The sequence below is a fragment of the Patella vulgata genome, chromosome 7 (assembly GCF_932274485.2).
Source record: "Patella vulgata chromosome 7, xgPatVulg1.2, whole genome shotgun sequence".
In the NCBI taxonomy this organism is placed as follows: Eukaryota; Metazoa; Mollusca; class Gastropoda; family Patellidae; genus Patella; species Patella vulgata.
Genome location: NC_065885.2, coordinates 49,277,286 through 49,292,333, shown reverse-complemented (window position 1 = coordinate 49,292,333; position 15,048 = coordinate 49,277,286). Strand labels below are relative to the sequence as shown.

The window sequence follows — 15,048 nt, the reverse complement described above, 5'->3', positions numbered from 1 at the left end:
TCTTTCTTCCTAATGATAATTGCTATGACCACTGGGAAGGGAGGCACGTCCCGTTACGGTAGGCCTAGTAATTTTGTGCGCGGTGGCCTGCTGAAAATAAATATTTTTCCGGGTATTATTATAGGCTAAATAAGTAAATATAATTATTTTTAAAAGAAGAGATTTCTGATTTATTTTTCTCTTCTCTTTTCACACAAAAAAAAAACGAAAAAAAAACCCCAACAAAACAACCCAATCTTATTAGTCTTTCATAAAAAGACAGTTTCATGAAAGTGTTCTTAACAAAGACAAAGATGGGAACCTCCGGGAAACTCTTGTGTGACGTCACATAATATTGACCACGTGATACACAGATATGCAGACGCCATATTAATTTTCTGTAATGGCCCCGAAAGGCGAGTGTCGGTGAGGAAGTGAGTCATGAATAAAAATTAATATTTGGGCCCATAATATTTATACGAATTTCGTAGTTTAGGACTCACTTTGAAGAACACACATTTCACTACAGATGTACAGATATTTTGGATTACGGGTAAGTATGGTAGGGCTCTAAATTTGACACCAAAAAAAGAATCCATTGTGTATTTTGCTTGGTTTGACAAAAGAAACCACATATGGTATTTGTTGTGCTGTTTGCATTGTTTTCTTCAACGCGTTAATGTTTTAGGAATACAGCCGCCTTGTGAAATACATGTCAAATGAAGCACAGTTTTGTATTTACATCATTTTTTTTCATTTTAATTTGGTGAAGCTTCGTTGGGTTCATAATTTCAACATGCTTGGGCAGAGAGGCTCAGCTGACATTTATTTTTATCAACAAAAGAAAAAAAGAGGAGGGGGGATTTTTACATATTCCAGTTCTTTATTTCTGTACTATATTTAGTTTTAGTTTAAATGCAGTTTTCTTTCAAACTAATTTTCGTTTCCTTGATAGTATTGCAGTTCTACTAGTAACCCTAGATTTATTATTACTACCGGTGGTAAGTGTAAATAATAGATTGACAAATGTTTTAATAACAAAGAGATTAACTTAGACTTAGGGTTATTATTAATACAGCCGAGCATAATAATTCTGACTCATTATGGAACAAAGGCATACAGTAAATAGCTTAATAATAGATAGTTACCTTAATAATGCATAAAAAATTAGTACATGTGGTATAAAACATTTTATTATTCATGTTTCTTAAAAACTTGCTATTTGAAAGAGAGCTTTTATTTGTGCTGACACAATGGATAAGAATATCCTTTTAAAATTGAAACAAGAGTGTTTATAAATGTACTTGTGATGGGATTAGTTTTAGCTTGTTTTTTGCATGCACATTAGGACGACTTCAATAAATCTGACTTGCAGTATAATTACATGTAGGGTACATGTATTGATGTAGATATAACTTATAATAATTAGGTAAATTGATAAATGAAACATTATTTCATATTGTAATTTGTATCCTAAAATTAGTTTTTTGATTATGTACTACTGTGATGAAGAACAGATATGTTAATTTATGAAAATCACTTGTATTTGTGTGTTGCCATAATTATCACTTTTTATTTTCTGATAACACAATACTAATAGTCACAAACTTCTGATAGTTAGTTACCACCCACTAGTGTAGGGTAGGCGAAGGCTGAAAGGATTTGGACTTTTTTCATTTCAAAATAATGTGTAGATTTAAATTGATCTTCCATGTTAATTTGATTGCTGTTACTGTTACATGCACTCCTGTTAGATAATATGCACATACATGGATAAAATTTGCCTCAATCTGTTCCTTTGAAATGGCTTTTGTGAACTAAAATCATTCCATTTTAATATATGTAGGCCAACATGTAGTTAATATTGGCTACAGGCCCACAATTTTTAATAGAGAAAGGTTTTATAGGATGAGCAGATAATAATATAGATTTAATTCATCCGAGAATTGGGGTCTTAACAATATTAAACCTACATTATAAAGTTGGGTTGTTACTGTAACAATTAGTTGTTCAACACAGGTCATAAGTAGGCTGGTCGAGAAAGTTCATCCAAATTTTCCGGTGTGGTTTCCCCTTGTCAGTGATGCAGGACGGAGGGCCTGACAAGAATAGCTGTCTAGTGGTTTGGATGGAACGAAAAACTGAGGTCCCGTGTACACATTGGCGAGCACATAAAAGATCCCTTGACAGTTGAAATTCGATATAAATAAGAGTAGGACGTTGTGCTGTTGTCCGGGTAAAATTTCCCTCATAGAACTCTGTATGGCGAATGTCTGTCTTCATTAGCCCAGTTCGGAGCAGAACAGTAGGAGGTTTAACCCTATTTCATTTCATGTTATTTCATAAGTAGGCTAAGTGGGTAAGACACTGGCTCACTAGCCTGGAGGTCGCATGTTTGATCCCTGCATCGGCCGAGAAAGTTCATCAGGATTTTCTGACATGGTTTCCCCTTGTCAGTGATGCAGGATGGAGAGTTTGACAAGGACAGCTGTCTAGTCATTCGAATGATATGAAAAACCGAGGTCCCGTGTATCCATTGGCGTGAACATAAAAAATCCCTTGGCAGTTGGAATTTGATATAAGAGTAGGTCATAGTGCCGCTGCCCGGACAAAATTTAACTCATAGTACAAGGTATGATGCCTGCTCGTTTTCATTTGCCCAGTCATTGCAGAAAAACAACGTTAAACCCCATTTCATTTCATAAGTAAGTAGTTAATATCATGCCTATCAGTAATTTATAAAAATATTTAAAACTGCAAGCTAATTGTATGGATTAAACATGTGTATATACTCTAGTTTCAGTTTCATGTATTAATTAATGATACTACTTAATACCCGTTTTTGTTAGCCCAGTCGGTGCAGAATAGTAGAACCTTAAACTCCATTTAATTTCATTTGGTACTAATGATAATTTAAAAATAATTCATTTGAGTACAAGGGATTCAAGTTGACACAGTAACTAACAGGGTTGTCATCATTTGTACTTGTTGTAGGGCTTGCTTTTTGCATACCATGACATATTACTGTATAGTTTAATAACAAACTCTGTGAATTGCCTGTACATGTATTTATTTGCATTATAATTGTAATACATGTATAGGTATTCTCGCTAACTATGGGTGGTTAAAACAATAATATTGTGCCATATTATGGTTGTTCAATTTAAAATTGTATTTGGAAAATGCTATTGTACAGACTTATTATTTGTACATTGTTGTAATGAAAAATGATATTGATGAAATTATCAGAAATATATGTCTGCTTTACGTGTTTATTAGTATAATTAGGTACATTGTACATGTACACACCTGACATAAGGTTAATTATCATACATATACAATGTAGGTTATTAATTAGTTTGCTCTATGCTTATGTAAGTTTAAGGGCTTACATTTTCAATTTTGGGTTGTGCACACAAGAAAATCTGTTGTTATTGCTATGTAAGTAGGCCTACACACAATCTGATTAAAACACAGATCCTATTTCGTTTCGTTTTTTATTGTTCAAAATTTCGTTTTACTTGTCTTCACTACTCTAGGATCTGGAAAAGTTGTTATATTTCCGGCGTTTTGGTTGAAGTGAGGGATAAGTCAATGAAATGGACAGAACTGTGGGTAAACCACTAGAAACATCAGCGCTGATATTGATTAATCCATGTCTGACGTCATAGGGTCAAAAGCTGCTCATACATGTACGACCCCTGACACGACCCTATAGTACAACTTGTCAGATCTTCATGTACATGTACAAATGTAGTGTAGGCCATCGAAAGTATAAAAAAAACGAAACGAAATATAGATCTGTATTTTAATCAGATTGGCCTACATGTACCAAATACCGTACTACCTTTACCTTGCATGCAGGTACATGTACACATACAAATAAAGGCCTCCATTTACATTTTGTTATTTAATATTTGTTTCTATTTTATAATTTGTTTTCTGTTGCAGATCTTATGAAGACAGTTTGCAGGCAGTGTTCCAGGCAGTCCATTTGTGTGAGAAGCTCACTAGCGCAATATCAAACATTGTCTCCATTTCTTATTAATAAGAACTTTATTATCCTTAGAATTGGATTCTAAGAAATGAACATGGGGCAAAAAGTATCGGGCGGAATAAAAACTATTTCAAATACACGTGAACCAACATACAAAGCTATTAATAGAGAACCTGCTTACAATCCTGATTTTCAAAAACCTAGTCGACTAGATGCCCTCCTCGACATGCCGCCTGCCCAGCGGGAAGTTCAGCTACAGCATGCTTGGAATAAGGATGACAGATCATTAAATATATTTGTGAAAGAAGATGATACAACAACATTTCACCGTCACCCGGTTGCTCAAAGTACAGATTGTATTAGAGGACGCGTTGGCTACACAAGAGGGCTACATGTGTGGGAAATTATTTGGAGCACTAAACAGAGAGGAACACATGCAGTAGTCGGTGTTTCTACAATAGATGCTCCCCTACACTGTGTTGGTTATCAGTCATTGATAGGAAGTAGTAAGGAGTCATGGGGATGGGATCTAGGCCGAAATAAACTATACCACGATGTTAAAACAAACCCTGGTCTCACTTATCCCAAACTTTTAAATTCAGATGAAAATTTTGTTGTGCCAGATGGTTTCCTTGTAGTTCTTGATATGGATGAAGGAACACTAAGTTTTGTTGTAGATGGTCAATTTTTAGGTGTGGCTTTTAGGGGATTAAAAGGCAAAAAACTCTATCCAATTGTTAGTGCAGTGTGGGGACATTGTGAAATACAAATGAAATATATAGGAGGTCTTGATCGTAAGTATTTTCATCTTATTTCTAGGTCGATTAATAGGCCTTCAGTTAGTTACGGTTGTTAAAACTTAAAAATGACAACAAATCAGCAGTTTTATATCGGTGGTTATGTGATACATATTGACATGCTTGCGTGTACAACGGCTTGTCTTGTCATCGTAAATCTCCAGTTTGAGATCACTCCCAACCATTGATATTTATCATAGACACAACATAATCCTGTTGTTCAAGTACAACCATGTACACTCATCTTCAAGTTCAAGACACAGGCCTTATCAAAACGGCATAATAACTTGTTAAAACACCTCTGAATTTCTGAGTTCATGTTACAGTTCTAATTAAATTTGAGTGCTATATTTAATGGATTTCTTCTCTATTTAATGATTTTAACAGAATTATTTGAATGTATTTTTCAGCTGAACCCCTGCCTCTGATGGACATCTGTAGACGGTCAATACGAAGTACATTAGGGAAAAACAGACTGCCTGATATACATAAACTACCATTACCAAACTCACTTAAAAGTTATTTATTATATCAATCTTAGCCTTTTCATGTCTATATCGGAACATTCTTAATTTATAATGAACCTGAAAAAGATTGAATAGTATTATAAAGTTACATGAAAATAATATTGGTATGGGATGCTTTTCTCAGTTAAATTATATTTTAATGTGCAGTTTCTAGAACCAAGATTCATTACACTTTCAAAATATGTATATGTATCATTTAGTGTTGAAACTTGCAACTAATCCTAGCATACGACTATTTGTCTGCATGGGTACCCATTTCTTTATCTCCCCATGATAATGCTACTTGTAAACTGCACTATTATTAGCATTACATGTATCTCTTGTATAATAAAACACCTAGTTGAAGTACAATATATAAAAATCTGCTTTCAAGCACACTCGCAAAATTTTTTGCTAGAGCTATCGATTCATTCTGCTGCACCGGATCAAGATTTTTGCTATTAATTCACCAAGCTATAAAAATAAACACAAAACTAAAAAATCTTTCATTACTGCGTGCCGAGAAGATTGACCTCACCGTTCTGCCAAATACATCTGGTGTTTCAGCCAATCAAAAATTTGTCTAGAATTATACTCGGTAACCTATCGCGTGAATTTCATCGATCAACAAATTCTTGAAGATAAAAGTCATTGTGCAAAAATATGTAGATTATCATTAACTACAAAGGGATTATTCTTTCCAGCTAATTTGGATTTTTGAAACCTTTTCTCAAAACAAATGTATATTTTTTCAATGATATTTTAGCAACTAAATAATCAAGAGTCTGCTATAAACAAACATCATGGCGACATGGTCGTTGTCATCGGGTACTGTATTGTAATGGATTCAAAGTGTATATGACAATATTTTTGCCTTGAAAAATTGTAGATTTTGATCATATTTTGACGAGTGCTTTTTTTACGATCGCTTAAATGCTTGCAAAAAATGAAGCCCTGCTGCCAGTACAAATATAATGTTCATGTAACTTTATGATCTGTTGAGTAAAAAATATATGTTGTTAAATAAGAGCACAGATTTGAAAAAAAGTCAAGTTTTAACAACTACATGTAGAGTGAAAAAAACTGATGGTCATCGTGGAGATGTTTGTATTCAGGAAAATGACATCATTCTAAATGAAACTGGATTTTAACATAAAGTTGATTAAATTTATTAGATCTGTGCTTCTATTTTCCATATGACATGGACTCCAGCTACCTAGTCAAGACCACAGTGCTGCTATTATGTAGTGAAACTCAATGGTCTATTTTTTAATGTGAAGTTTGTACATAAATATCATAACTTATCACTTTTAATTATCAATACGTTACAAACCAGTTCATGCTCATTTAAGTTTTCATCAGAGATAATTTAATATTCTCTATTAGTACATTCACTACATTGACTAAAATTGATAACGCAGTTGTTCATTTATTAAGTGGATCTCTTTTTTTATATATTAAAAATTATCCAAATACAATTGAGACATGTAGATGTATTTGTTTTGAATTCCCAAAATCTCCAAATATAACACTGTTTTAAGAAGGATGTGTGCAATATTGAACATAATGAAATGAAGATTGTATGGCTCCCTTGTATTCTGGACAGAAATTGCCTAAAGTACAATGTACTTGTCAGTGTAGTTTTGTGCCTATATGTTTGTAATTGTATACAATTTGTACTATATTGATTATTATATTATTAAGTGTCTGATAGCATATAAATCATCCATGTCTGTTGAATGTTGGCTTTGTAGAAATTTTGTATTTATTGTAGTTAAGACTTACCTTTTGTCCAGGGGATACAAGTTGATGTCTTAGTATTTATTTAATCTTAATTTATTTTGTGGATTAGCCCTTAATCCAGCCAGTGCTACATGTATAATTAGTCATGGTTGTGTAGATTCAACTAGAATACATTACATACATATTTAAATCTTTGTTAAATACAAGTGGGTGTATGATTTGAATAGTTGAAATTGAACTCAGTTTGCCATATGATATGGAATACTGTCTTAAATTCCTGTAGTGGCCAATATACAAATTACAGCTAACCCAAGTTAGTGATAATACATGGTTTTGGGTTCAATATGACTTCATAAAGTATTAATTTCTTTAAAGTTAGAAGTAGTGACTAAAAATAACCCTGTATCATTCAACCACTTGTAATTGACAATTTTCTGATTAACAGAATCTGTCCACACATGTATTCATTCATGGAAACCTATTGTATTCCATTATATTGTTCCATTTTAGACCAATATCAACTAAATTCTGACTTCAAATATGGACCAAGAATATTGAGGATTGTTATCCTGGATATATATTTATTGATTTAATGCTTATGAATAGATATTTATTAAGCTGAAATGTCTTGTTTTATTATGTTACTTTTCATTTCTATGTATAGAAAATACTTTTCTTAATGACAAGTGTTTTTTTTATCTACTGTATACCCAATAAGTTTAAAGTAATTAATTTCTTAAAATAATTTTCATTTGATCTTTCTTGATGGTGGACATTTCTTTGAACTCATTAATGATGTTTGTGCATACACATGTTCTTGAAGCAATGACTGCGAGTTTTACAACATCCGGGCGTTGCTAGATTACTTCACAATAGCGACCTCCACGGAAACCTTGACATTGAACGAACCTTGAACTTTTCAACTCGATTATCACGGGTAGATATTTTAGCTTGAAAGCGCCAGACTTGGTATTCACGACGACCGAGGAATCTGATAGGCTCACAAGCTGGGCTTGTACCCAATCTAAATTAGTGCCGAAAATGCAGGGTATTGCGTGAAGGCCTTGATAAGATGTGCGTTGTTAAAGTGAAATCAAGCCTTCTATTGAAGATGGTGCATACAGAACATTTGTTGAATTCTAAAGCTCATAATTTCAGTCCATGACTGAATTCTAACAAATTATGAAAGATAAATGTCTAAAACTTAGTATACATTTGGAAGATTGAACCTAGCAGATTTTAAGTCTGAAGAATTAAAAAGTTATACCAGAATACACTGCAGGATGATATATCTCTCTCATATTTTACCTGATTTATGAAGTTAATTAATTTTAATGAGATTTAATGTTATAATTTAAAATTTTGTATGAAATTACCCTTTTGGTTTAGTTTTCTTTTTGAGAAAAAAAAAAAAAAAAGCTAGAAGTACAATGTAAATGTTCTATGTATTATTTATGGTAGTTTTACATGTACTATATGTAATTAGTATTATTTATTGTAGTTCTAGACTGGTTGAGTGCCTTGAAACACTTAGACTAACCCTGGGTACCTGTCTCTAGTGACAAAGTGAGATTCTTTGTCTATTTTATACTGTATATTACTTAGAGGTGGATATTTTAGTATTTCTTTTAGCAGGAATTGATACAATTTTAAAAATAAATTTTTAAACATCTGTGACAAATTTTAAAAATATACAGCTGATGTTGAATTAATCCAAATGTAATCCATTAAATACTCTTGTGGATATAACACATTTAATTCAACTTACTTGTACAATATATCTATTTTAAGCTTATGTGTTGTGTTACTATTTTATTCTCCATCATCATTAAATTGAAGTAGCAAATGTGTGTGGTTTAAAAGGCTCGCCATAATCAGCAATAGTTAAACAAGGAGATTATTGCTGTTGAATAACAGTTTTAAAAATTATTTGAATAGGTTTTACCTCTATCTTTGTTTTATCTATTTATTATTTTAATACACATACAAAATGGTCTGTATTTTAATTTCTATTGATTTTAAGTGACCATTTTAAAAAATGAATAAGAAGTAGGGTGTACTTATAACCCCATGGTAGAATTACAGAATACATCATTTAATTTCAGCTAGATTGAGTACATAGTTATCTTAAGATAAAATGATATTAGCATACATTGCATTTATCTTTTGTTTAAACCTAGTATGTTGTAATATTAGAACACAGTGTGTTTTATTTATGGTGCTTTGTAAAATGGGCACCCTGTGAATGAATTGTATATAGATTTGTAACAATAATGTATGTGTGCAGTTGACTGTCAGTGTTGTGGGTAATACACTATTACTGAGTTTCATTTTGAAGACCGTCTTCATCTATGACACTCTTTACATGTACATGAATAATTTAATTTTTCTGTAATAAAATATGCCAAGCTGATACCCACTGTTCCTTTTAATTTTCATGTCATGGAAGATGGCATCACAGTGTTTATACCAACATGAGGTCTTAAAGGCATAAAAAGTTACCCATATTATTATAAAACTGTTACACAACTAGATCTTAAAAGGAAATAATAATGTGAATGTCTTTGTTATAAAGTCAAAGTAAATTGATTTAGTTGTTGCAGAAAAGGACATTTTTATGCAAATATGTGCCACTGTTATGCTCAACTGGAAAGTACCAGGCAGTGGACACATCTCAAAAAGATTAAACCCATAATAACTAGTTTTAGCCAGTATGTCCCATTAATGGTTTTGTTTAATGTACTATTGTAAAGGTTTTAATCATGAAATTAACAATGAGCTTTGAAAGGAAAACAGTATGATCATGAGGAACTTTTAGTCAAATGAACAAAGACATTATATATATTATATATATATATATAAATATAAAGATACAAGTCATGTGATTGAAAAAATTCATATCTGCCATGTGAACAGTAAGATGTATCCACCTTTGACTGCAATAAATGTAAATGCTACACAAGGAATTCATGATTTTTATTAGTAACCCACATAATGATAGCATGCACATATACTGAGCGTGGGGAGGCTTCACATTTCATCACCGGACCGCCCTACACATTTGCAGGGGTCACGTTAATGCTGTAGCCTACCGTGACGATGGCACGTGGAGGACACACGCGCTACTGACATCTGTGTCGTACTTTTGGTTTTGACCCCTCTGACTTTGTACCGTTGATTACAGATTAAACATCCATAAGTGTACAAATGTGTTGTTATTGATGTGTTCCCATTTGAATATTGTTCACAATAAGAAGCAAAATAAATAAGATATGTTTACAGGATCATTTTGTTATACGAAAAACTATGTGATGCGTTTTCCATGGCGCTCAGTATATTTTGAAGGTTATTTTCAATATTATTTTTGTGGCAGGCCTTAGAAAAGCAACTCCCTAGGTCTAAGAGGTATTTCAATATTTTTATATGAAGAGCTCTTTTCCAAAATGCCAACCATTGGCGTTTTTATCGACCACTGATTAGCCCAAGTGATTTGCATTCAATCAAATTTTCATCTTTAGCGTCCATCTAATTCAAATCGATTACCCTAATCAACGAATTTATCGACACAGATTTCCGAAGCGATTACCTCAAATATTCAAATCACCTATACATGTAGGTGTGATTTCATCGGGTGATCACATCTTTTTATACGCACACATTTTCATGTGGACTTATATATTGTCGTTGCCCCTGTCTGTCTGGCACAGAACTGATGGCCATCAAATCTTCACTGGAATGATTAGCTACGCAAACACACCAAAAAGCCGTAATCCTGTCTGACTCCCTGAGTAGCATCAAATCTATAGAATCAAACTCCTAAAAAACAGGCAGATCATAATCCACCAAGTCAGGGACCACATTCAAAAAATTAAAAACAGTGGGAGGGAGGTGATCCTTACATGGATCCCTTCTTATGTCAATATCTTCGGCAACGAGCAAGCCGACAAGCTGGCGAAGGAGGGTTTGTAACTAAATGAAATAGACAATTTAGAATAGCAGTCAGGAATTTGCAAGCATAGCTAAAGAGAAGATTGAAAATGCATGGAAATCCCGTCTAAAACAAGAATACACCCATCGCTATCAAATAGATAGCAATCTTGTAGACAAGGTTTACATTAATCATTCTTCTATCAAAATATGCAAACTCATCACGAGGCTTAATACAATAGATACATAGTCAGAGACTACACCTATACACCAATGAATCAAATGTCCGTGTGGACATATTGCAACCACTTCACATCTATTAATCGACTGCAATCAACTAAAGAAAGAACGCCAATCAATGATTGACAAATTGACAGAAAGGGGAAGAACACTTTGTCTCAATTCTCTCCTTTCTCCCCCGCCAGATGATAGATACTAGAGACATCTCAGCTTGTCTGGGATTTCATTGAGGAAATACGTATGACCAAAGACATAGGCCCTAATGATAAAACTATAACTATAATCAATTAAAATACATTCAGTAGGGCGGAGCGCAAAAAAGGTCCCCACGAGGGTAAGGCCAACCGCCCTACACTACTAATCAAACTTTAACAAAACAAATATTATAATGATAACCGTAAGTCCGCCCTGCCATTCAACCGGAAAAATCGACAAGACCGACGAAAATCGAACCAAAACTGCCGGACAAAATGGCTGTCGCTCGTGCGCTAATAGTGTAAAAATATGTTATATCAAGGTTGTGGACCCTCTAGATTTCACAATTTTAATCACTTACCGAAGCCTTACTAGACGAAACATAACCATTATAAGACCAGATACTCTCTTTCTTCTTTCTTTCTTTTCAGGTACGGGATTCTTCCTTCAGAGCACCAATAAACGAAAGGAACGAATAACAAAATAAAGACGACATCAACCACCATACCGGACAACAAAACCAAATGGAAGGAAGAATGGACCAGGCCATACACTCACCAACAAGCCCCAAGGAAGAGTTGCGCCGCCCTGCCATTCAACCGGACAAATCGACAAGACCGACGAAAATCGAACCAAAACTGCCGGACAAAATGGCTGTCGCTCGTGCGCTAATAGTGTAAAAATATGTTATATCAAGGTTGTGGACCCTCTAGATTTCACAATTTTAATCCGATTTATAACCCAAAGATCTTGGTTCATTTCGATATTCGCACATATCGGATCGAAACGTCTTGAATTATGGCCCTTGATTGTATGAAAAATCGCGTTTTAAGCATGTGGTCCCTCTAGAGGTAACAATTTTCATCCAATTTAAAAAGCCGTTTGAATAGATCACCGTACACCCTAATGATGGTTGAGTTCAAATTTCGTGAAAATCGGACCAAAACTGCCGGACAAAATGGCCGCCCCTTGTACGCAAATAGTGTAAAAATATGGTATATCACTGTTGTGGACTCTCTCGCTAGAGGTCACAATTTTCACCCGATTTTAATGAACCTTGAAATGCATGTTTATAACCCAAAGATCTTGGTTCCTTTCGATATTCGGACATATCGGATCGTAACATGACAACCGCTTGTTATCCGAATTGGATGAAACCCTAAATATATAGAGGATATTTGTCGTTTTAGAGTGAATAACATATTTTATTTCATCGAGAAGCAAGAAAACTTATATTTTCACGAATGCGTAGCATGAGTGAAAATATAAACGTTTTCTTGCTTAGAGATGAAATAAAATATGTTATTCACGACAAAACGACAAATGTTCTATTTATTTTATGATTTTACAATCATTTTAGGTAAAAACAACATGGACTACTTTAGCCAGTGGAATAACACTTTTATTTCACTGATAAAACGCGGTATTCCACTACTGATCATAAAATAAATGTTTTTATCAAAAAGATCTTGGTATTCCTTTTGATCATCACACACATCCGAACGTAACTTCCTGGATTATGGCCCCTGATTGGTCGAAAAATCGCATTTTTAGCTTGTGCATTCTGTAGAGGTCACAGGGGTTTTTTTCCGATTTTAAAAACCATTTAGATATATAGAGGATATTTGTCGTTTTAGAGTGAATAATATATTTTATTTCATCGAGAAGCAAGAAAACTTATATCTCCACGAATGCGTAGCATGAGTGAAAATATAAACGTTTTCTTGCTTAGAGATGAAATAAAATATGTTATTCACGACAAAACGACAAATGTTCTATTTATTTTATGATTTTACAATCATTTTAGGTAAAAACAACTAGCCAGTGGAATAACACTTTTATTTCACTGATAAAAGGAAGTATTCCACTACTGATCATAAAATAAATTATCACCATTCCACCATAATAAAGGTTGAATTGGAATTTCGGGAAAATCGAAATGAAACTGCCCGACAAAATGGCGGCTCTTTGTACGCAATCTGTGTATAAGTCAGGCGCGGATCCAAGGGGGGGGGGGAGGGAGCACACGGTGCACGCCCCCCCCCCCCACCTATTTTTTGCGGTGGCAAACAATTTGCGGGAAAGGAGAACAATATTACTTAAAACTGATAGTGATCCCCGTCGTAATTTACTCCGAAACGAGCCGGTTGGTGACTTGCTTGATTGCCCGTCAGTCCGCCCACCGAGGGCCGGGCTTCGCACCCCCCCCCCTTTCTAAAAATACTAGATCCGCCCTTGATAAGCATGTAATACAAAGGTTATGGACCCTCTAGAGGTCAAGGTTTTTATCCGATTTTGATGAAACTTAAAACATATTTTTATATTTTAAAAATCTCAGTCCCTTTTGATATTTTTACGGCGTGGTTCTCCGTTGTCAGTGATGCGGGACGGAGGGCCTGACAAGGACAGATGTCTAGTCGTTCGGATGTGACGAAAAACCGAGGTCCCGTGTACACATTGGCGTGCACGAAAAAGATCCCTTGACAGTTAGAATTCGATATAAAAGTAGGCAGTAGTGTCGCTGTCCGGGCAAAATTTCCCTCATAGCACACTGTATGGCGTATGCCAGTCTTCATTAGCCCAGTTTGGAGCAGAACAGTAGGACGTTAAACCCCATCTTATTTCATTTCATTTCCCTTTTGATATTTTCGCATTTCAGACCATAACTTTCTGGATTATGACCCCTGATTGTACAAAAAAACGTTTTTGTTTTTAGCTTGTTCTCTATCCATCTATTGCAAAATGTGGGCGTATCCTGCCTGACAGCCGCTGGTTTCAACTATGTCCAGCCACAAGAACTCGCCAAAGTACTTTGAAATCAACTATAATGTCACATGACATCTCCAATAAATTCAAATCGATTTGGCAAGTCGATAAAAAAGCCTATAATTTTATTATTTTGTCTTTGCTATTCAAAAATAAAACTGTCTGTTTTTACTGTAAAAAAAATGGTATGGTGTTAATCAAATTTTGGAAAATCTCTTCTTAAAAAGACATGGAAATGCTTGGAAGGTGTGCAGGGAATATTTTGTTACAGCTTATAGCCCACTGTTCAAACAAGTTGAGTAGGTCTACCATGGGATCTTTAACTTCATGGATACAGCATAAACATGATCATCCACCCCAGAAAGTGTGTCCAAAAATAATGTTAATCATAAGCAGGCCCGTAACTGCCCCCCCCCCCCCGTGAAAAATTTGGTGACCATAAAAAAACTAGATATACAGTCTCCGTTAATTTTACAGCACGCCTGAGAACACTTCCCGCCCCTCGTTGCTCTGAGCTAGTTACGTGAATTGAAATGAAATGAAATGGGGTTTAACGTCCTACTGTTCTGCTCCTATACTGGGCTAATGAAGACGGGCATACGCCATACAGTGGGCTATGAGGGAAATTTTGCCCGGGCAGCGGCACTATCGCCTACGCTAATATCGAATTCCAACTGCCAAGGGATCTTTTACGTGCATTCCAATGTTTACACGGGACCTCGGTTTTTCGTCTCATCCGAAGGACTAGACAGCTGTCCTTGTCAGGCCCTCCGTCCTGCATCACTGACAAGGGGAAACCACGTCGGAAAATCGGGATGAACTTTCTCGGCCAATGCAGGGATCGAACACCCGACCTCCAGGCTAGCGAGCCAGCGCCTTACCCACCTAGCCACCGTGG

At 34.9% G+C, this 15,048-nt stretch overlaps 1 protein-coding gene across 1 annotated transcript; it reads left to right on the top strand.

The window, feature by feature from the left end:
• The first annotated feature begins 389 nt into the window (after nt 1–389).
• LOC126826719 (SPRY domain-containing SOCS box protein 1) lies at nt 390–9,435 on the top strand. The gene is made up of 3 exons (XM_050555756.2): nt 390–532; nt 3,931–4,770; nt 5,184–9,435. The coding sequence occupies exons 2-3, from the start codon at nt 4,065–4,067 to the stop codon at nt 5,312–5,314; spliced, it is 837 nt and encodes a 278-aa protein (XP_050411713.1). The 5' UTR covers nt 390–532; nt 3,931–4,064; the 3' UTR covers nt 5,315–9,435.
• Nucleotides 9,436–15,048: the final 5,613 nt, after the last annotated feature.